A 23,890-nucleotide genomic window follows, 5' to 3' on the forward strand; every position below is an offset into this window, starting at 1 on the left:
TAAGAGGTAACTTCCATAAAGGATTAGATCCTAGATCTAGATATATAATTGAAAAGCTTCCATCAAAGTATAATTATGTGCTGAAATTGCCCATTTAAAGTCCAGACCGAAATCTAAATGAAAATCTGTGGCAAATTGTTGCTATATACATTTATACAAAATCCCAATAAAATACAAAGTTTATGGCTGTAAAGTTAAATACCCATAAAATGTTAAGGGGGTGTGAATATTTTAGATTAACAAAAAAAGACAAAAAAAAAAAAAACAGTATGATAACGAGAGGCCAAACTCACAGACACCCACCACAATCACAGCTACACTTTAATAAATACTTTACAAAACTAAAGCAGGCTTTTTACAATGAAGAACTGCCTTACAGACAGATTATAACAGAGGTAAATAAACAAAAACAAAATGTGCATGCTAAATATTAATACCCACAAGCTTAAATGGATAAAAACCTGCACAGAACATTATTAAAAATCGAGCCACTATGTTCTTTGGCCCCTGCAACATCTACAGAGACAAACTCGGACACAATCTACGTTGACTTTTCTATAATACCTTTCCCTTTTTGAAAATATTTTGACATTTATCCCTTTTGTGACCAACTCTGAGTAAAATTTTGCAGCACAATTATAAAGGCGCATCTTTTAGAAACAAAACTTGTCACCAAAGCAAAAAAAAAACAACAAATAACTGACAGGTTTCTGGCAAGTGTGCTTTTTATGAGCATGTATGGGTCTCTGAGTCTAATCTGATCTGTGTGTTATTTTAGTCCTTTCCCCGCACAGTGGGCTAGAATTCCCTTGCCTCTTCAAACTGTTTATAATAATCCTCATCCTGAGGATTTTCTGGACACTTCTGCCCGTTGTTAGGCGGCCTGGCCTGGTTGTAGCGGCTCCAGTCTCCTTTGCAGATGATCCAAGGCAAGATATCCACCTTGTAGTGCAAGTCTGCAGAGAACTCTGTGCTTATGAGGTTAGGCGTGCCGGCCCCTTTTCCCCGAGTGATCAGCTTCATGCTATCGTCATAGCAGCAGTGCTGTGCTGCCAGCGTAGTCGATTCCAGGGTCAGCATTGAGCGGATGCAGTAACGGGCTGTTGGTTTGTAGATCTCCAGCTTCTCTTTCGGGCCGCTGGCGTCTTTCCAGCGGAAATCTCGCCGCGTTAGGGCGTCGTGGACGTCCGCAGTGCCGTACGCCACCTCAGTTGGGTATGAGCAGGGGCAGCTTGGAAGGTCGTTTGCCACTTTGGTCATGTATTTCTTCAAAAACTCGCTCTTGCAGTTCATCCATCGCTCACAGCTGTCTGTGTCTGGAAGAAATAACGCTGAAGTTTTAGTCCAGAAGGATTTCATTGCTGCAGCTTTTAAAAACATTCAGACAGAGGGTGGGCAGATGAAAGCTGTGACCTTTCTAACCTGCTGCACAGTAACAGACCTAAATTCAAGCTCTCAGAATAGTAAGCATGTGGAAGAGAAGCCACCTAAAAGGCGGTTAATTTAAAAGAAAAAAAACATAAAAGCACGGACAAAATCTTACCAACTCCAAAGAGTTCTGTGGCATTGAACTCGTTTTTTCCAGCCAACAGGCTAACTTCAGTAGCTGCTGTCTTGAAGGCATCTTCAAAACCTTCAGGGACATTGGATAAAACAAATAATCAACAACTACTAGGCTGATTATGTGGGGTTTGTTTTGATCTGTATTTGGAAAAAACAATAAACTACCTGGACAGCTGGGCATGTCACATGTTCTTGACTCTGTGGCCGTGCAGGCATAACCACAGGACCTGGTTCTCTTCTGGTTGCCATTTCCACAGGTAACACTGCATGCTGACCAGTTACTCCAATCTCCTTCTCCATCTATGTAGTCTGGGATCAGAGGGGAAAAAAGACATTTAAGATGCTTCACATGCAGGCTATATGCTGGAGTTAAAAACGCTGCAGAAGTGTTTGGGGTGTTTTTTCACATTTGGTAATGCTGCAGCCATAGACTTCACACAAAGTAGCTGCTAGCTAATAACACAGAGTTTCTTTATTTTTACACTTCCATAAAATCCAGTGCAGATATAATTGCCCTCAGAGTTCATGTCATTTGCAATCAGTCTGCTGTGTCTGTTCATTCTGAGTAGAAATGCATCTATTCTGTGAAGCCATCAGTTTTTTAAATAGAACACTGGTGGACAAACAGCCTGATGAAGACCAATGATCCCAGCAGATGTGTCAGAAGTGTTATTTAGACCATAAAATAACATCTATAGCTTTGGAAATCTACCAGAGCTTTGGTAAAGTGGCTCAACTTCAAATCTACCGAGACATGGCTATGTGAACTGACAGGCTCGGGCAAGTACAGCATTAATCAGAGGGGCTGCAAAGGAGGCCGATTGGAACTACGGAAGAGTTGATGGAAGAATCCGACTATTAGTCATGTGCTTCACAAATCCACCCACCAAAATCAGAGTTGTAAAAAAGAATGGTCTTTCCTTTTTCCCCAGTTTGCCACATGCCAAGTAGGGGACATATTAAACATGTAGAAGAAGGCTCCACTGTCAGATGGGTCCATAGTTAAGCTTTCTGGTGCATAGGCAAAACATTGTGTGGAAAGAAACAAACACCAGACTCTGTTAGGCACTGTGATTGTTTCTATAAAACTCAATTCCTTAGTAGGGTGACACGTTTCAAATCTAAATCTTAACCTCAGTCTTGAGAATCTAATATGCAGAGAAGTGGAGAAAGTTTTCCTTCTAATGTACAAAGCAGTGTCAGGTTGAATGGAGGTTTAAAGAGGACCATAATGCAGAGACTGAAGCAGTGAAGTGGTTTCTATCCAAAAGGTGACAACAGAAGCAAAAATCCAAAATAACAAAATACAGAAAACTGAAATACAGGAGAAGTCAGGGAAAACACACACCAGAGGCAAAGAAACGACAAGGAAACAGCAAAGAGTAACTGAACAGGAGGTGTATATATGGGAGACAGAAACAATGGGAGGACTAATTAGCAGACGAGGAACAGGTGTGGACAGAAGAATCTAGAAGGGAGCTATGAGAAGGAGACTGACACAAGAGGGCAACAGAGGGTAAATAAGATATACATAAGAACTCAAATACAACCAAAAACAACTAGAATAACAAAAAAATGGAAATAAAACCAACGAAAACTCAAAAAGAAAGAACCAAAACAAGCAGGAGGAAATGACAAAAAGTAAACATAACGTAACCCTTTCAGTTTGCCCTAGAGTTGAATGTTGCATTTGATTCTAGAATAAAAAATTTACAAAATCCTTCTAACACAGCTTTAATTATGCTTGTTTTTTATCAAAACAAAGTTTACATCTCATGGATGCTTAATATTGAACTCCATGATTTCAATATACAACATGGAATGACAGGAAATCCAGTGTCTATACCTAGTCCCATCACCATCACTCATGCATCCAGATTTTAAAAGCCATATTCAATAACCTAGAAGCATTAATGTTGGCATTTTGGGATGCAAGTATTTCTGGCTGGAGTCCAAACCATCCTATGCATCCTCTGCTACCATCTGCCATTCATTATGACCATTTTTCGAATAATATAAGGCATGCTAGCCCCTCAACTCAGACAAAAATATGAATTTTGGAAGAAAAATAAAAATTGCTTAGACCACAGATCAGATGAATGATCGTCCCATTGGTGGATCATTAAGTTTAAGACTATGACAGTAATGCAGATTGAATTTTTCCAGGTCCATTAGGGTGGTGTGAAATACAGGAAAATGATTTAGATAACCGCAGTGATAAGCCAAAGAGTTATGGTTTTCCTAAATATCTAGCATCTTTCTCCTAAACACTTGAGTGCAAGTGAATAAAACGACACCAAAATTCCTCTTTGACTGCATTGGTTTGGGCATGCTTCAACGCAGGCCACACTGTACGACAGTGAGCGTAAATTATTTCACAGCAGATTTATCGGTGAGGTTTGCTTTTGGAGAGCGTGGTTCGATTCCCGTTGAGACCCCAACGATGCTTCCAGCTCCACGACTGTGATTGAACTTAAATGCAGCGACGCAGTTAGCTCTGCACCACAGTGGAATCCGTCTCGTTAAAATGCGTTAAAGGCTTCAATCAAGGGCTATTGAGGGCTTGCCTAGAACGACTGCACTTATTATACTGACTGCCTAAATCAGTAAATCTGCAAATTACAGATTCCACATCAGAGCGTTGCCATCTGGGAAGCAGACCCCTCTGGAGCTGGTAAAATATCGAGAAAAAACACCCTGCTGTCAGTCTTACCGTATTCAGTTTGAGCTTTGCTTCCTCTCCTGTCCCAGTCTGATGATGGCCTGAGAAAATTGCTGTCCTCCGTTTTTTTCCTCCCATAGGAGCGGTCATGCTCCTCGGTTTGATGAGATGATGACGAGGAGGTGTGAGGCCACCAGCTTCTCCAGTTAGGGGAAGCCCAATTGGGCTTGCTCTCCTTCCGGAGGCCTTTCTCTGGTTCATGGCCTTCTAGTCCATCTACCACCTCAATAGTCACCTGTATAAAGAGAAAATGAATTAAACTCTTTCTTTTTAAGAACATAACTCTCATTGGTTAAAACAATATGACATATTTGTACTTTCAAGTCTATAAAGAAGTGATCACAGGGCAGCTAAAATTTAAAAAGATGACACTTAGCTTGGGAGGCTAAACTGGGGCATCCATGGCAAAAATAATGGCTACCCATGAGTTAATAAGGTGAACATTTATGTAGTGATTTATTTAATCAGGGGAAGTCAGGAGAGCTTTGTTTGAGAGCAGTATCTTAGAGACCTGACAAACCAGCATAAATAGGGTTTTAAAGGTCCTATGTGGTGAATCCAGTCTGCTTGTTATTCACCATGCTGGCAAATAGCCATTAGTTATAAAAACTGTAAAAGACTAAAAATCTGTCAGCACTTAGGATAGACTTTGGCATGTTTTGCTCCACTATTGTTACTCTGATACTCCTGAGCCTTAGGACTCCTATTTATCAAAACAAAAAAAAACTCTCAACCCTAACCCGTCCCTAACCCACAACACTTTATAAAAAATAGAAGGCCATACATTGAATTCCTTCACAACAGCAGTTTGTTTCCCTTAATGTGAGGTTTAACTGCACAACAGTAATATAGTGGAATAAAGATTTGAGGTCACTACAACAGCAGGTAAATTTCAACAAGGCGTCGTTTGTTCCCAGAATATGATTTGAAGACATTGCTACACCTGAACTGGTTGGAAAGTGAGTGAAAATACTGAGAAGGCCTCAGCTGTCAAATGTTCTCTCCTCAATTTGGCTCAGACACTGAAAAAAACAAGCTGCTAATTACTGTATCTTGGCGTTGAAAAACTACATCACAACTTTTGAATGCTTGTTCTCTTAAATCTAAGCTTTTAAATGTTTCATCATCGTGGAGGAAAAGGATGTCCAACAAAGACAATTTGTTTATATCCTAGAAGAAAATTTGGTTTTCCTTTCCCGTATTTCCTCCCATAGAGTCCAGACACCTTTTCTAGGACTGATTATCTTTCTAGCGAAAGGACTTGCCGTATACTTTAACATATTCAAGTAAAATTTCTTGCATTTTATCATGCAAACAACCTACTTCCTACCTACAGTGACAGAGTGTGACAGACTTCAGGCAAGCACTGACCTTATCACCCATGTTTTCCTGTGTTAGTGGGTCTAACTTCAAAAATAGAAAGGCCAAATGTAATTGATGTTTAATATTTACTATTATATTGTTTTTTAACATTTAAACTTACATTATCCTTAAAAACAAACCATAACAGTTGGTGCAATATATGGACCCTTTCTGTTGCACACAGCATCACCCCTCCCCCCCTTCTGTCCAGCACATGTGCCTCCCATATGAGGAGGGGGGACACCACCCCTGCCCCACAGTCACCCTCCCACCTCTCTGGCTCTCTCCACCTAAACAGAGAGTTCAAAGGGCTACTCGGCCTCCTCCAGACCATGAAAGCCAGATGAATCCCAGGATCAAAGACGCCCCCTCCTCCTCCTGCCTTGCTCCCACAGCCTCACACCCTCGTTCAATTGGTTGCTTTCTCTCTTCCCACATCTTGAGATGTTAATACACTTTGTTCATGCTCATATTTAGCGATGATGCCCTCGGAAGTGGAAAGAGCCCCCTTTGGTGGATTAGACAGGAGAATGATTTAAACATGGCAGCCGTTATTCAACCATCTGCTTCACTGAAGGATTTATGACCAAGGGCCTGCCACACATTTATATAAGGCTACCGTCCATCTTCCTGCACATGGGTTAGTGCAGCAGTGGGGCTCTGTTGGTTAGGCTCTGCCTTTCAGCTGTCAGTATGATTGACGTGGAGTCTCTCCTATGTTTTACTGGGAGCCGGGAAGTGTGAAAGGGGACATGGAAGAACAGAGGAAGAGGGAGAAAAAGGGGGCAACGTTCTGCTTCAGACTTTCTCCGTCTTCCTCGACATGTTCGATAACTTCAAGGGGTCCTTTGTTTTAAGTTTAGAGGGAGTTAATATAACCTAGTTTAGATACAGCAACTTCATCGTCTTCATTTATATCATAAAACATTAGCTAAAACCAGTGTTGGAAAATAACAGCTAATCTAAGAGACCAAGAAGACTAAATAGAACAGAATAAAGTGGAATACAGTAATACTGTCTTGTCCAACAGTTGAGAAAGCGGGTGTATCAGTCGCTAGTAACAAGAAAGGCTGAATAATAATAATAGTACAGTCCTCAAACTATAGTGGAATGATTTATGCATCATATATAATGATGAATACAAAACAGCAACAGACTGCTTATAATAAAATGGACCCAGTGCAGGAGATGGCAAACAAAAGTACCCCAACCAAAATAACATCTCTGTTGGATAATGTCTCCCACCCCATGAATGAAGCTGTTGCTGAACTGGAGAGCTCCTTCAGTGACAAAGTGCTGCACCCTAAATGCCCCAGGGAGCGTTATCACAGATCCTTCCTCCCAGCAGCTGGAAGACTTTATAACCACCACTGTTTCCAACACAATAAGTTGTTACATTCATGCTGATTTTTGCACAGTTTCTGTCTTGGTCACTTAAATAACATGCTGCTGTTATTTTTGCACATCTTTGCACATTTTCAAATATCCATTACTGTAAAAATGTCCATAGCAGTATATTGAACATTTATTCTCAAGATGCAAAGTATTTATATTTGTAAAAACACTGTACAGTACACCATTATTCTTATTCACCATTTTTACTTATTCTGTTATTTTTATACACTTATTAAGGTCCACATTTGTGTGATTACTTTTGCTGCTGTAACACCAAAATTTCCCCGGAGTGGGACAATAAAGGATTTTCTATTCTAACTTAACAGCAGAAATGTAATTACGGCTGGAAATGTGATGATGAATCTTTGTGCAGCTACGGTACAGCCATCTTTCCTTTAAGTAGATCTTCAGGTCTAAAGCTTCATGCACTGTGTTGGAAAAGTAATGTTATTTTTGCTAATTTTCTTCTGTCTCCAACAACCTGCACTGTGTCCATGGGGTTTCCTAGCATGGCGCTCAAATCAAATACACTTTTTTTTCAATCCTAAAAGGAAATCAAATATTTCCCTAAATTCCTGATGAACTTATCTTTAACTAACCCTCTCAGCACAAGACTTTACTGTTTTTCACCATCCAACTAATGAGATTCAAATATAGAATGTATTAGGTTCAAGAGCAAGAAAAGACAATATTAGGGAAAACAGATGGTGTAGCTTTTTGTTTTAAAGAACTTTTACAATGATCAAATATATTAATGTTAAGGAATCTGTAATATAGAATTATGCAACGGTTCAGGCTTGTTTTTGATCCTCTAATTCTAATACTCTTGGTATCTTAGAGAAGCATTGAAAACTGTATTTTTTTTCATTTACAATTAAATAAAACTTTGATAAACACAAACACTTGAGACGCTCAAATGATCACATTTGATTAGTCAAAATATTCCAGATTTTGCTGAATGAGAGGTTCACAACAGTGGTTGACATTTCTAGAAAACTTTGAAATAAACCATCATTTTTGGAAACTTCAAAGCAGACGCAAACTTTAGGTTTATTTAAGGCTTACAGCCAAGATTATTTAGTTTATTACTATATTCTAACATTTCTTTTTCAAGGTTCCTGAACTGCTGTCACATAAACTACAAGTTTAGGGTGCGTCTCCATTACTTTTGTAGCTAAAAGCTGTCAACTAGCTGTAATGTGCATTCTTTACTAGTCAGCTCTGTCAAACAAAATGTTAATGACTATTTTGTTGTAATATTTCAAAATAAAAGTGAATGCAATTCCAGAGAATGGAAGTCAATCTTAACAGTTACAGTAGTGAAGCATGCTTTGCCATATGGTTCGTAGTTTTGCAAGAATTTATTGTGCATGCAAAATTGCATGCCAAGAGATTTCATTTCATCCCTTCTTAGAACGTCACTGTGTTCTACGGCTTCACTCGGTTTTAGGAACCATTCAGCTGTAGTCATGTTCTCTTTGGGGGAAGATTTACACAAAAAATGATCCAGGCAGGAAATATTCACCAACAGAGGGCTCTTAAACTGCTACCATAATTTGGCCTTCCATTTATTCAGACACCTTCTCTGACTTTACTTCTTGTAGGAAGAACATTGGTGGTGCAACACCTCCGATCTTAGTTTCCTGTTTAAATAACCGTAATCCTCTGTGTAAATACCCAACCCATACAAAGATGAGGGCATTTTAAAAGTCCTAAACAGGATAACAAAATGAAAAAAATACAACAGCTAAAGAAGTAAATGCCATGTTACAGGCTTTTACATATCCTTATTTTTACATTAGGCAGGACCTCTTAATAGAACGCCATTTTCTCCTACGACAAAGTACATTATTAGTGGGTTATCTGTCAGTACCCACCCTATGCAAATGTTATGATAACAGGATTCACACCTGGCATAACATTTCAGAAATTAGAGTGTTAGGGAATTAAATCAACTTTGGTTTTCAGCCTATTGGACAAGCTGGTAACTTTAGCCTCTTGAAAAAAAACACTTTTGTTGGTCTGGATGTAAAAAGCCAACCATATGGCACAAGTTTAAATTGCTGTTATTTAATTGATTTTAAGCCTTATTAACATTACTAAGGGGGAGCTACTTTGACTGTAGGACTTGGCCTTGTTTCATTTTTAGTAGGTTTTTCACTCCGGGACAGCTTTAGTGCTGCATTGCATCCTATCTAACCTTTCTATCCAAACATCAGCCTCTTTGTAGATATCTTCCAACTGCAAACATGATTGTTTAAATGGTTCAAAATGTTATTTCCCCATCAACAGTGAGCTGTTTTAGCGCTTTAAGGGATTGTAAACATTCACTTTGGTTTGGGCTACCTTGGATGATCGCCTAGCATTAACCTCCAGAACCAACGGACAATAATATTCTAGTAATAAAGGGTATTTCATAGATTTTTACACTCCCTAATTATAATGTTATTTACCACATGGATTGAAAGTATGTGATATGCTGTGTTTGTAGTACATATTTCAAAAAGGAAGATGATAGGCTGCCACCTAACATTCTGTTCTTGAAAAACTTTAAGGAACAACCCAAACCAAGTATGAGAACAGTTTAGAATTTCATGCAAACGTTGCTTCCATAAACTGCTATGACATTTTTAAAATGGTAGTAACTAATCTGCAATGGTCTGGGTGTTTTTAAATGGGAAGATAATTGGTGCTCTGTTCCTCCAATCTCAATCTCCAGTGTATAAAAATCAGTTTCTATGGAAATAACTGATCAAGGAAAGTTGGCAAAAAGTTCCTTCAAAAGCATTTATGTGAGCCTTGAAAAATTTGCTGAGGTTGGATTAGTAAAAGTCACATTTTTTTTCCTCAGACTAGCTGTTCATTTCTGTGAGCAACTCACCTGGATGTTGGGGTTCTGTCTATTGATATCAGCTTTAGAGAGGTCTGGAAAATTGTTCAAATCCAGTAGGAATGCTCCAGGGCCATCCTTGTGCACGCTGCTGCCCTGCACCCAGGGGAGGGTTGAGGGCTGGTGGGCTGTCCTGTGTTCTGGACCAGGCCGCCGGTCCTCAGGAGTCCGCTGAGAAGATGAGCTTCTTCTTGCATTTAAGGCGTTTGTCTAAAGAAAAGAAAAACATCAAATAAACCCAAGTGTATTTGAAAAACTAAAGAAGCCATCAACTTTCTGTTTTTGAGAAGGTAAAGAAAATGTGGCCACATTTTATTTTTTTATAGACACATTGGAATTAGTATGTGACAGAAGTCTATGTGGCTTGGACTGTGAGCCCAGAAAGAACAGTCTGATTCTATAAAAACAATGTCTGTACGAAGCCTACATTTAGATTCTATATGCAGCCATAATGTGTATTTTTCCTTTTTTAACTGACAAAGTATGTTGCAGCTTTACCATAGTAATATGTTGTGTACCTCTCTCTATATATAGCTTGTCCTACTGTATTGCCAGCTAAAAAAGGCTGTGTAAGGGTAATGGTTTTGCTGCCGTGCTATACGGAGAACCTAAGCAAATATTGCAAAATAATTATACCTGCCCTCGTGAAAAGAGAAAAACATTTGGTCTTCTGACAGGAGTGTTGTAAATCCATCCCATAATGACAGCTAAAGCATATGTCCTCAATCAGGTATGCACAGAAGGAACAATTATTCCTAAATTGGACAGACAGCTATAAGTAGTCTGCAATCATCCATTCTGGGGTGGTAGAAAATAAGATCAAAGCAAAGCATCAATCATGCTTCTTGTTTTTCACCCCCCCTTCCCAGTGTTTTTTTGTGGCCAGACGAAGGCCAGAGAATATGGAAGCGGTGCTTCACGGTTGCGGTGGCCTGTCACAGACAAAGTGTCAGCCCAGCCACATTGTGGCGGGCATAAAAGCCCCCACTGGAGCCGTTTGTGTGGAGCCAAGGTGCACTCTGGGGCTAAACGGACGCTGTAAATGGAGCTGCACAGCAAGGGAGCGGGGATTATAAATGTACATGTAGCTTCTATTTAGGAGTTTCTCAGACGGAGTTAATGCGATAATGTGGTGGATGTTAAAGAATTTCTTGTGTACGTTTAAAAAAGCAATGGGAGTTTTCCTGAAACCCCTAATTAAAGCAAAGAGCTTTTAATCTAGATAAGGGAACGAGTTGTTTATGAGGATTTATGTACTGAATTATAATATTTGTGGTGAAAAAAAATGATATAAGCCGATTCCAGTCGAAACCCTTGTTGTGTTACATCCAAAACCAAACTCTTATGGCTAAGAGTTGTGTAAAAAGAAAAAGATTTCGGGAAATCAATTTGTGGTTCGGCTATCTGCTCTTTACACGAACATTACAGAACTTTTCCTGCTTCAAACAGAAGTACGTGGACTTTGAGATGCCCATGTGATAACCTTGCCTTTCATGTTCCCAGTCTTCAGATTTCACTCCATGGCTGTAAGCGAGCTCCGCTGAGGGAGCAGCCGAGACATAGCCTTCACAGGTATAATTACAACCTAAATGCAAACATAAAGTGGCATAATACAAAAACAGGTGCATAATCTATGTAGTCTGCTCTAATAAGCTTATAAATGATTGCATTAGTAATATACAATTTAAGAGAAGAATAAATAAGATATGTGTGGTACAATATCACATTTTAGGGCCATTTCAGTTAGAATCCACATCTTACAGTAAAAAAACTAAATAAAAATAATTATACAATTCTAATTCCACAGGAAATCATAAAATATGTAGCATAGATTCAATAAAAATAGTACAGAAAGTGTGAAATAAAGTTTATGGCAGAATAATCACTTCCTAAAGCATCTAGTCTTTCCATTCTTTGCAGAACAATTAGGGGACCTTGTCACCAACAGTGTTAATTTTGATAAAGAACCTTTCTGATAACCTTGTGAAAATAAAATTAGAACAACTGTAAGACTATCTCCTTTTTAAACTCTGATTTAATTAATTCTAAATAGAGAATACAGTCAAAATCATTCCCACTTAAATCTGGTAACTTTTAAAGTGACTGTTTGTCATGTAATAAAGAAAAGGTGGTAGCTTTCTTTCAGCCAGCTGATTGGCAGTGCTGTGGCTGAAAGCTTTGTCAATCAGCAATAAGCTGTCAGGGGTCTCATTTATAAAATACTGTAGGATTCAAACTAAAAGTGAATGTATGCCAATAAGATGTAGGCGTACAACCCCAATATTTATAAAACTATGCACCATCAGAACACACTTTTCTTTTATAACACCGCGTGGCTGCATAGAAAGAACTCCTGGCTTCAACCTTCTATATTGGGTCTCTTTTCTGAAAAAATATCAATGAGTGTTATTGCTGCCATGAACTTTGTTCTCTCAGGTTTTTTTTTTATCTACGTAGAAAGTACTCCTTTTCCATCCACTCTGTATTTAGCTGTCTATCTCTATAGGAGCCTATTGAAATAGCTATTGTTTCAACATAGTGTGCGTTTTCTATTTAGTTCTTTACAGTAATAAAGGTTCAGTATTCAGGTGCATCTCTTCTGGACACACCTGTTATTGAGACTATAGGCTGTGTCCGAATGTCCACCCTTATCACTATATAGGGCACTATATAGTCGTTACACCATTTTAATTTGTGTCTGAGCGTCTAGTGGACAAAAAAGTAGTGGGCTTGAAATTTCCCACAATGCACCTTGAAAAGTAGTGATCATCTATGGTCACTAGACAAGTAGATATCTCAGAATACTTTGTGAGAGCTGTCCCTGAAGGCCTCATGGGACTTGTTGTGACAGAGACAGGTAAAGATGATGCATGCACAATGTGGGGAGGTAGAGTTATGTGAACAAAGGGGAGTGAAAAGTAGTGATCATCTGTCCGAAGGGTCAGTTAATTGAGTTAACTATAAAGTCCACTATATAGTTTCCGCTCTAGTGATTGAGGGATTTAGGGGTTAGGGTGGATGTTCTGACACAACCTATTAAGGGTTTAAATAATTTCCTCCATGTTTTTCCTTATGTATAAGGAAACAGCCATATGCAGCAGATGGCTTCTCATTTCCCTCTAAGAGAAGAGAGGTTCCTTTCCACTGTCACCACATACTTGCTTAGGCAATGCTGCACTGTCAGACCTAATTAGTTGGCTCTGCTTCCTCAGATGTACTAAATGTTGCTGTATTGTATAATAATCAGAACTCAAAACGCAAAATAAATGACTGGATTGGACTGAATGTAAATGAAACCTATTTCAATTTTGTAAAAGACAGGTAAAAAATTTGATCTGATAATAACTCTTTAGATTAAATTTGTTCTAACTTTGTGGTAAACAAAGAGACAGAAGCTGTATATTATATAAGCTGCATCAAAGCAGTACAGAGAATATGTGTTGACAATGTAATTCGTCTAATCTGTGGACCACCAGTGATGAAAAAGGGCAATTTGGTGAAATTCTTTTCCAAAGACAATTAAAAACATAAGACTTCAAAATCAAATCAATTAAAACTGACCTGCTTTTAAACTTTTATCCTCGTCATCTGTTACCATTTTGGCTCTGAATTAAAGATTTAGGAAACAAACAGCCCTCGTGTTTTTAATTTAAATCATGACAGCAGCAGAACATTTTGAATGAAAATTAGAAAAAAAAATCTCCATTCATGGAAAGCTGATACTATTGATCAATGGTTGAGCAAAAACCTAAGAACCTAAAAATGTCTTCAAATCTTCATCCTCCTTACTATTGGAACAATTTAAGATGCAAATTAATAGAAAAAAAACAAGTTGTTTAATCTAATAAGAGCAAGAGCAAAGGGAAAAGCCATTTAAATGTTAAATAAAAGGCAGCTTTGATGGCAGCCTACTTTAAAGTTCGTATCGCTCACGTGTAAAAAAAAAAAAAACAGGCTTTAATTTGGAGATCAAAAGTGACAAACCGGTCCTCCGCTCATCTGGGGCCTCCCAGGATGCCTACCCCCACCCACTCCTTCTCCAAAAGGCATGAATGAACACTTGCACACACACAATCCCCCTCCTCACAGTATTTCTTCCTCTTTTCCCGCTTCCTCCCTTTTTCTTTAACATTGTCTGTCGCTCCTTAAAGGGCCATGACTCCAATTTCAATTGGGAGCCAGTCAGGAGTTCTTCCCCCCAGGGAAGCTGGCAGGAAATGAAGGCACTACATGGCACCACATGCTTTTCAGCATTTCAGCAAATGGTGAATAAAAACATGTATTTGACAAACTGGAGGATATATAATTTAAATAATTGTTAAAAGAGGCGACATATGCATCAGGAAGGACATTTTGTCTGCAGACAGCTGCATCGTTAACATGACACCTTGGGATGACAATGCATGCCCTGAGGTGTGACAAGTATGTTTAAAGAATGACATAACGTCTGTTTAGCAGGAGTTAGCTTATCTAGTCTTTCTGTGAGTTTGTTAAAAAAAAAAAAGGCTTATAAATATTTAAATAGAGGATGTTGAACTTTGGATGGAGAGTTCAGAATCCCTCCTTTGATTTCTCAGCATGAACTCCCTGCTGCTCCTCTTCCTGCTCATCCAATCCAACATTTGGCTGAATGACAAATATTCCCTAAATTCCAGGAATACCTCCTAAGCTTCGCATGGCCTCACATCCAGGAAAACACAGACTTGCAAAATGTGTACCTCAGTCATTGATAGCAATAAGAATGGTAATAATAAAAAAATACCCTACTTCTTGTATTAGGTTTTTATATTTCTTTGATTTAAAATATTTTAATAGCTATTTCTCCTTTATTATTTTTCAATTGGAAAAAGTTATTTAAATACTTTCCAGACAGACAAGCAATTGAAAAATGCCCAAAATCAAGTCAGGATTTCTTGCTTTATATTTCATTTTTTGCACCACTGGCCACTAGTTAACAGATCAGTCGACAGGAAAGGGTCAGAAATCGAAGGCCAGCAATTGAACCTGAGGCTGCTGTATTGAGGAATTGGTGTGTGTCTGTCCATACAAGTACATTAGCTTGCTTATGTTGAAATGGGCAGTTAAGCAGTTAAACACGTCTCAAGGAGTGTCATGTTGACAGAAGTTTCCCTGTTGAGGCATGCTCCTTCCTGCATTATAAAGGAAACATTAAAAATGTTTGAAAAGATCGACTCATCGTAGATAAAAATGGGTGTTATGACACTCCGAAAAATAAACACATCCAAAACTAAATGGCACATGCAGAGGACGAGTTAAAGGGAACACTTTTCTGTCAGGATTTAAGCAAACATTTTAAATTATAGATTTTAATAATGCTTAAAGAACGCTTTTTTTTTTGCCATTTCTGGATCTCAGTTTAGTTTGACAGTTAATTTTAAGTTTGATTTAGTGTTTTAAAAACCTCCTGACACACAATTTGTGTCTCTGGTGTTCAGTCTATGCTTCCCATTCAATTATAAGTCAATCGGTGCAGCTCCTGCATTTCTTTGGGGGTGTCCCATGCACTTCCTCTCTCTAAAGCCTCCTGTTGTGACTGAAAAACCATAATATTTCATCTAGGTAGACCAATTTACATTTGCCTAAGTGAAAACTGCCCAGCCCTCTGTATCTGAAGAGTATGCAGCAATGTGCACTTATAAACAGCCTGTGCTTATGGTACCCAGCACTGCAACCTCAGTGCAGTACGATACTTTCTGCCACACCTGTTCAATTCAAATATATCACAAATTAATTTAAGATATAGAACAGAATACAGAATATCTGCATGTTTTGTAATCAAAATATAGGTTGGTGATAAAAGAAAAGATCAGCTATGGACAAGCCCCAGACACCAGTGCCCCCAGCATGGGCGGTTCTAGACAGGGGCCAACAAAGGGCTAGTGCACCTGTAGAATAAGTCCTGGCCTTTGTTAGCGCCCCTGTACCAAAGACAGAATTCACAATATAAATATGTTTCAAAAATTAAATTGTTGCTCTTTTAGCCTCAGTCATGCTAAGATAACAGTTTTTTCCTCCGTTTTTTTTTTTTTTTTTCGGTGCCCCCTGTATATTTGGTCTAGAACCGCCACTGGCGACCAGACCTGAGGCACAGACATTCACTGCTTCACCTTAATTTCTTCCACGTATTTGAATGGGCAATGTGTCATTTCAGTTATTTTGACCAAAGAGAATCTTAATTTCATATAGAAAAATAAAACTATAGGACAGTAGAGTGGTAATTGTTATGATGACCTCCCCTAACTGCATGTCACGTATTGATCAAGCATCTACAGACAGCCCATTGATTACCTATTAGGAGATGGAGCTACAATACCTGAATGAAAAATGTAGAGAACAAAGTATGTAATGCATTTCTGGTCAGAGTAATTATCCATTGGAAATTCCTACAGCATGATGCAAGTCATCTAAATTGCATTTTTTTTTTTTCCTTTTACACATTCATGTTCTTTTGTCATTTCAACAACATTTATTGTAACTGGAATTACATATTTTCTCCTCTCACTGCATGAAACAGGAAAATTGTTGGGAAAACCTCCCCGTTAATTATTTTCCCCATTTTATTGTCATTTTTTAATAATAATATTGATTTATATTAAAGGACGACACAAAGAAAATCAGCTGGGGCAGGTAAAACTTTTCATGAGACTGTAACACACCCTCCCTTTTAGAATCCTGAACTATCCCTTTAACACTTTCTGAAAAATCCTGTTGATCCCAAACCCATCATAAGCATTTGGTCAGGATTTACTGTATGGCTTAGTTGAAGTATGCCTGCATCATGCTGATGTTAAAATGAGCTGTTAAGCCATTAAACAAGTTTCAAGTGGTGTCATGCTGACAAATGTTGCTCTTCTGAATGCTGTTATGGCACATAACCCCATTCTTTTATTGGAATGCATTGTGCAAACGTTAAAGGATATAAAATCCCTACTACTGTAAAGACAAAGACAACTTTCTGGGTTTTTTGCACTTAAATTCTGAGCTAACAATAATGACATGGGCGGTGTTCCACAGGGCTCCACTCTGAGGCCATTTTATTCACTATTTAAGATCCCTCTTGCTCAGATCAGATTAGGGAGTATTGAAAGTCCTGCTGCCATCTGTGTGATGTTTTCACCACATTTCTTTGATTTATTAATATGATTCACAAAATGCAATTTAGAGAGACTATTAAATCAGATCAGTTAGATTGGTTAAAGGTATTTAATCTAAGGAAACACAGTTGATTGCATTGAGTCATTTACCGCACTGACTCCTCCTGCATGTGGAGAATGATCACTATGTCTGTTCTAGCCACTACAGGATTGCAATACAAAAAAAATTATTTTACAGTTTCTTTCTCCTTAATTGTTATTTTTTCATTTCACTTTGGTGCTCTTAATTCAATTTCCTTTATGTTTCTGTAAGCAACCATAATTTGACAAACAAAAGAAAGGAAAAGAAAAACATCCCTTGCCTCACGTCTGAACTGGGAGGAAGTTTGGTTTATGGCGAAGTGTTCTGCAAACACATCAGGAAATCTTAACAGGAAACGGGCACAATCTGTGGTTCAGCTCTGATCCTCTGCCTTATTAAGTAAGGGGTTGGATGACAGTGATGAGCCTTTGATGACAGATAAGTGCCTGCAGCTAGCATTCAACTCCTTGACAATAGGAGGTGTGTCTGTTGTGAGTGGGCTGATCTCTGACCCCGGATCATCTTCTGTCCCTCTCAAGGTTCACCATCATTCCAGGGGGTATCCTTTTGGGTAAGTACATCAGTCCCCAGAGACTCCAGGGAGCCTTCTTCACAGATTGAAGGCTTTATTTAACCCATCAGAGAAGTATACCCAAACTAAACTAAGCTGCTGTAAAAAGTCACCAAAACCTTCCGAGGACCCAAAGGACTACTGGAACTCTGACACAAGTTAAAGAACTCAAACCATCTGATTTTGAGATTTTAAACTGTTTATTTATTTAACTGAAACAACCGGATACATGTACCATTTGTAAATATATAAATGTCATTGTTTAATGGCGAGTCCTAATTAAATATCTGTATGTTTTATCATTTTCTTTATCTTTGATGTTAATATTTTTTACACATCTTAAACATTTCATATAGTGTTTTTTTAAATCATAAAAAATTATTTCCTGTTTGAATACAAAATGCAGTTCACAAATAATTACTAGATAATAAAACTATATAAAAACCATGGCTCTATGGAGAGAAGTAATGGCCCCAATATGAAATAGATCAATCACTTCTTTTTTTATGCCCCGATTTCAGTTTTACAACCCAACCCTGCAGATTTGCTGCTATACCTGTAAAAACAAGAAATAACCTAAATCAAACCTCTCCGACAATAGAAAGTAGGCCAAAATACATTAAAAATATGTTAAAATTAACATCTTAACTTAAAGAACAGATTAAAAAGAAGGCAAGTTAAATATTTTACTATTGAAATGAAAACAAAGGCTCTAGGATTCAGGCAAACGAAAGGGGATGCTGATAACACCGAACCTAAATATCACCGAACCATGAAGAATCTTCCAACAATTGACCGACCAACCAAAGTTCCTCCTGTAGTGTGTTTACAATTCATCCAGAAGGTCACTGAAAAACCTAGAACATCTAAATCTCTGCTGGCCTCACCATCATTTAATCAATTACAAAGGCTTTTCTCACTTTATCCAAAAATCATGATGACGCAAGATTTTGGGAAAAAATAGTCTGTGATCAATGTTTCTTATGAAAATCATACTGTCACTGAAACACAGAGGTGGAAGTGTGATGATCTGGAGCTTTATTGGACCCAGGGCTGGGTGACTCCTGATACTGAACTTGGGAATTCTCCTATGAAGTTAAAAACACTGACTATTAGTTTGTGGATCCAAATCTCAAGCACATGTGGATTATGCATTGAGACAATAGTAAAAGCACACCAGCTTATTCAAATGAAGGAAAACATTTAAAAAAGCAGTGGCCTAGTCAAAGTAATCTGTTCTACTTGATAGTGAGGGTTTAGTAAGCGTTAAACAGTCTTATCCTGGTGGAAACCCTCCATAAAAGGTTTTTTGCAGCAATGTAAGACTCATTGGTAGCTTTCACAAACACTTGACAGTAAATTTTCGAGCCAAAGATGGCATCAATTTGGATCTTTATTTACTTATAAACATCTACAATCTGAAACTTGTTTTATTGAAAAAGATTAATTAAAAATACAGACATAAAATGTGAGAAAGTCGTTTTAAGGTGTTGTATCCAGGATCATGGGTCCCAGAGCACTTGGCCCCGCAAATCACACTCTGCTTTAAGCCCCTTACAGTCTTTTCATTATATATCAAATTCTGCTTCAAGGCAACAGTTTCCCAAACTCACCTCTTTAGGAGTCGTTTCCTGATCCAAGCTGGCAGTAACATTTCCTTGAGGCAGCGGGCTGCTCCGCAGCACTGTGATGTGTAAAGTAAGGAGGAGAAGTCCCAGGAGCAGCAGGAGTTCCGCCGCCAGCCGCACCATCCTCTTAACGCGGCCGCTCTTTGGAGCGCGTCCTGAGCCCGGAGCTCCGACTCCTCCCGGTGCAGAGACTCCAATCTCCGGATCCGCCGGGGACGAGGAGCCGCAACACCACTTCGGAGCCACTTCGGGAATAAGAGGTGCAAAAAGAAAAAAAAAAAAAGAAAGAAAAGAAAAGGGAAAAAACGAGTCGAAGCGGAGATGCAGTCAGAGAACGCAAGGAATTGAGGATGAAATTGGATCCAGTGTTTGTTTTCTAAAGCAAACAAATTCTCCTGTGATTTCTAATCAGAAAAACTCGATGTAGGCAGAATGAGTAAACAACCGGATGGGTTGAAGGAGGGCTGCAGCCTGTGGGGAGTAATGCAGCCTCAGATCTCCCAGCTCAGGCAGCTGCTCTGCCTCGCCGCATTTCCAGCTCCATGCTACAGGTTTGCCTCACTTTTCCACTTCATGCGCAACTTTCCGCATCGTCCGCATTCTGCGTGGCATAATCCACAGAGAAAGTCTTTGATCTACAAGCGCAGGTAGCAGCAGAGACTCCACGGTCAGCACAGGGCTCACCTCACAGGACTGAAGAAACCTGCAGGAGAAAACAAGGTGGACGCACGCTGGTGTTGTTGTGCGTCCTGGAGCCGCTTTTATACCAAACCACCCCCCATGCGCGCGCGCCCTCCCCTCTGATTAACTCTTTCATCCCTTTGAACGCGCTCCTCATCAAACTGAGGTACAGCTGGCTTCAATTTCCACTTATTCTGATGAAAGATCAAGAGGATCGCTTGCCCACTCCAACTTATTCTCAGTCCTGGAATAAAAAAAGATCAAAATGTGCTTTTAAATTCTGGATCCCCTCCTTAGAGAAATGAATGAAGCAACTTTAGACTGTGTGAAGGGGGTCTGAGAATAACACCAGGAGGTCCATCTCTCCAACCCACCTACAGGACAGTAGAGCAACAGCGGAAGAGAGTGGTGACACTTCGCTTAAGAATGACAAATGGTGCATAATGTGATTTAACCGCTGCGAGGTGTTTTATTGTCCCCCTTCAAAGGACAGCCCATCCGATCAAGTATGCATCTAGTAGGGATGCTGCTGCCTCAGCGTGGGGGGGCCATTTACAGATCCTGCACAGATAAAACCCACCCATTTGACTGAACTTTTGCACCTTCAGATGCGAAATAACAAACATGCAGGGACGGTCCCTGGAAATACCCTCCCCAGGGTAGGCCCTTAAATGGAAATAGGCATAATTAGAAATTCTTAGAATAAGAAAATGGAATCTAGCTCAATGAACATTACTCATGAATCAATTTTACATTATGATGCAATAACTATTTCCAGTTTGGTGACAAAAATCAAGGCCAAGATGTTAAGCACCACTGGAGTTAAGATGAGAGCCATGTCTGACCAGCTGCAACAACAGTGTGGTGCTAAAGCCCTGTGTACACTGTGCAATTTTTTTTTCAGTCGTTGCACGCAGCTGCTGCTCACACTGTACGACTAATCGCAGGGTTTAGTCGTACAGTGTGTTTCGGCCCGGCGCTCTGATGCGATCTACCTGCTCACACTGTACGACTAAAAACCACGTCGGACTCAGCTCCGCAGTGAGATGGAGCACCTCTGACAGGTCTATCTAGAAGCCAAACAAACAGAAAAGGAATATGAAGCTCACTATAGTTTCAATTTGTGCATTTTTGCACTGAAAGCCTTAAAAAGAAAAGGCAACAATGTATTTGGACAAAGTAATGGCTGAGCAAACATGGCTACTACGGTCTGTCAATTCTACAGACAGAACTGCATTTCACTCATTGCATCCCTGCCACGCTGCTGTGTTTACATCTTAGAGAAAAAAGAAAAAGGAGAATCCTCGGTTGCGCATGCGCATGGAGCGATTTGCCCACGACTGTCGGGAGAAAATCAAACATGTTTGATATTCTCCCGACCTCACGATTCCTGATCGGGAGGTGGTTGTGAGAGGCTGATCGCTGCTTGTAACCCCCTGTACACTACGACACTCACGATCAGGCTGAAAGTAGGGCCGATTCTCGCAGGACTGGAAAATCGCCCCGAAAATTGCACCTTGTACGCTGGGCTTTAGGTAGGTTCCAGAGGGTCATTGTTCCTTCTGCCCCCCTTGCACATTTTGCAGGGAGAGTGGAGGCTTTCTTGCTATTTCTTCCTTCTACATTATGTTTTAATAGAGACCAGAAGTGTTTTAGATAAAACAAACAAAATATAGTCTATTCTAGACCTGCTTTACTTATGACTATTTTTAGGCATAGCTTTATTCATTGTTTATTTGATCCACTCATCTTCTCCTGCTTCATCCATCAGGGTCGAGGTGGGCCTAATGCCTGTCTCCCACTGTCTATGGATGAAAGGCAGGGTACACTCTGGACAGGGTGTCAGCAGTCTATCACAGGCCAACGCAGAGACATGCAACCATGCACACACCTATGGACAATTTATAGAGGACGTAATGTTTTTGGACTGTGAGAAGAAGATGAAGTACCTGAAGATAACCCAGGTATGCACGGGGAGAACATATAAACTCCATGCATGGCCGGAAATCAAACCCAGGACCTTCTTGCTGCAAGGCAACATTTCTACCAACTGTACCACGTGCAGCCCTGTTTACTTTATTAGGTGTTAATTTGTTTGGTATGGTGAAACTAACTAACCGAACGACAGAGTATGAAATGTCTTTCTGTCCATAAACGTATAATATCACTAGCTCCATGTCTAGTTGAGTACCTGGAAGTTAGGGTGCGGTGAACGACAATAAGAATAGAAACTGTAGGGATACAAAAGTTATTTTCAGAAAGAAAGCTTCACGTGAAAGCATAACCTGGTTAAAAGAAAATTCTTTTCTTTTTATAAAGAGAAATGTCCCTACTCTTAAGGTGCATTTAGACCGAGTGCGGTGTCCGTGGTGAGGCTAGTGGATTTAGATAGTATCCCTATGGAAACTGCACGGGAAAGCAGCCAGTGGTGAATCCCATGTGGGGATGGTGTTCACTACTCTGCTCTCACCTGCAGCTACTCGATAGAACTAAAGTGTTGTCAAACAGCGGCATGGAGAGGACGGAGTGGTGTGGCTACTGAAGTTGAACCTTTCTATGAAATTGTGTCACTGCAACCAATCGGGGACTGGCTGTGACTGTGACATAGGTTATAGAAGCACATCCAAGGCAAAGCTTTTTTCATTTAAAATTGAATATTTTAAATGTAGATAGTTGTATTACCTAGTAATGGAAGAAATCATATATGAGATAAGGAATGCATTTTTAGATGGGTTTAAAAAAGCAGTTTTAAGCAGTCCTAGAGGGACTGCTCCTCTTCCTCCCTTACCTCTAGCACAGACCCCGGTCTGTCGCTGCCTCTCCCCCACATCGGTGCTTTCTGCACGGGTAGATCGGCAAAGAAATACCTCTGAAACCAACCGTCATCCAGGCGCGGATCTGGATGAACCAAGGTGGACTACTTTCTCTAAGCTTCTGGGGCTTTTCTAAAAATGAATGGTCTCCCCAAGCTGTTGTGTGAATAGAGAACAATTCAGCAGTAGTCTGTAGTGTCACATTTCACTTGTGCTTTTATTGTGAGTTGCTGACGGAGAAATCTTGAAAGGAAGTGTGAAAATCCCATAATGCTTTGCGAGGAGAGCTCTCTGCGCAAAGCATTCCAGGATATATCTGCCTCTTCTGAGGACTTTCTCTTCTTTACATACACTTTGTAGACACTTTTTCTCTTACAACCCTCTGCCATTTTCAAAGAACCTCGGTGAGAAAGGTGAGCTTCAATGACTGTCTGAAACCGTAGCTCACCTCCTGAAAGTGATCATACACAGAAAATGATGCTAACGGCCTTACATAAACACATTACCAGAATGAGCGACATATTAGGAGGACAACTTATTTAGATGATCCACCTGCAAATAAAAGATCATCCTCTATACTTTCAAGGTAAACATGCCTAGTGTTTCATTCAATGCCAGCACAGGAACGCCGTTTACACTAACCACGATTCCAGCAACATAGGAGTTTGATTGACATGTTTTCCCTATGTGGAGCTACGTTCTGGATTGCCAGCGATGCAAAGTGATGTGACAAATGAACTAATAGCAATGAGACAGACACGATTATGGTGATTAAAGTGATACAAAACCTGCGATGGATGCACACTGACTGCTGAAGTTTAAAAATAAGTAATCTATTTTGTGCGGTGCAATAATCGTTGTAATTTGAAGGAGTGCAGCTAAAAAAACAACACTTTTTTCAATCAGTATGGAAGATAGTAATAAGGTTAACCTATATAGGATGAAGTAATAATAGTTTCATGGGTGGTGATCAACTTTTGTTTCCACTTTTTGCTCTTTATTAGTATTTTCCAGGTTTTCTTTTCTCAAAAGCATGCACACATTATAAAATTTTATAAATGCCTTAAA

At 39.5% G+C, this 23,890-nt stretch overlaps 1 protein-coding gene across 1 annotated transcript; it reads right to left on the reverse strand.

Annotated features, from left to right (window-relative positions):
- Positions 1-303: 303 nt before the first annotated feature.
- Positions 304-20,036, reverse strand: ism1 (isthmin 1, angiogenesis inhibitor). The gene is made up of 6 exons (XM_015387972.1): positions 19,314-20,036; positions 9,924-10,142; positions 4,277-4,520; positions 1,729-1,872; positions 1,544-1,633; positions 304-1,316 (listed from the first exon to the last, which is right to left on the reverse strand). The coding sequence occupies exons 1-6, from the start codon at positions 19,449-19,451 to the stop codon at positions 799-801; spliced, it is 1,353 nt and encodes a 450-aa protein (XP_015243458.1). The 5' UTR covers positions 19,452-20,036; the 3' UTR covers positions 304-798.
- Positions 20,037-23,890: the final 3,854 nt, after the last annotated feature.

The sequence above is a fragment of the Cyprinodon variegatus genome, unplaced genomic scaffold (genome assembly GCF_000732505.1).
Source record: "Cyprinodon variegatus isolate N-32 unplaced genomic scaffold, C_variegatus-1.0 Scaffold409, whole genome shotgun sequence".
Lineage (NCBI taxonomy): Eukaryota > Metazoa > Chordata > Actinopteri > Cyprinodontiformes > Cyprinodontidae > Cyprinodon > Cyprinodon variegatus.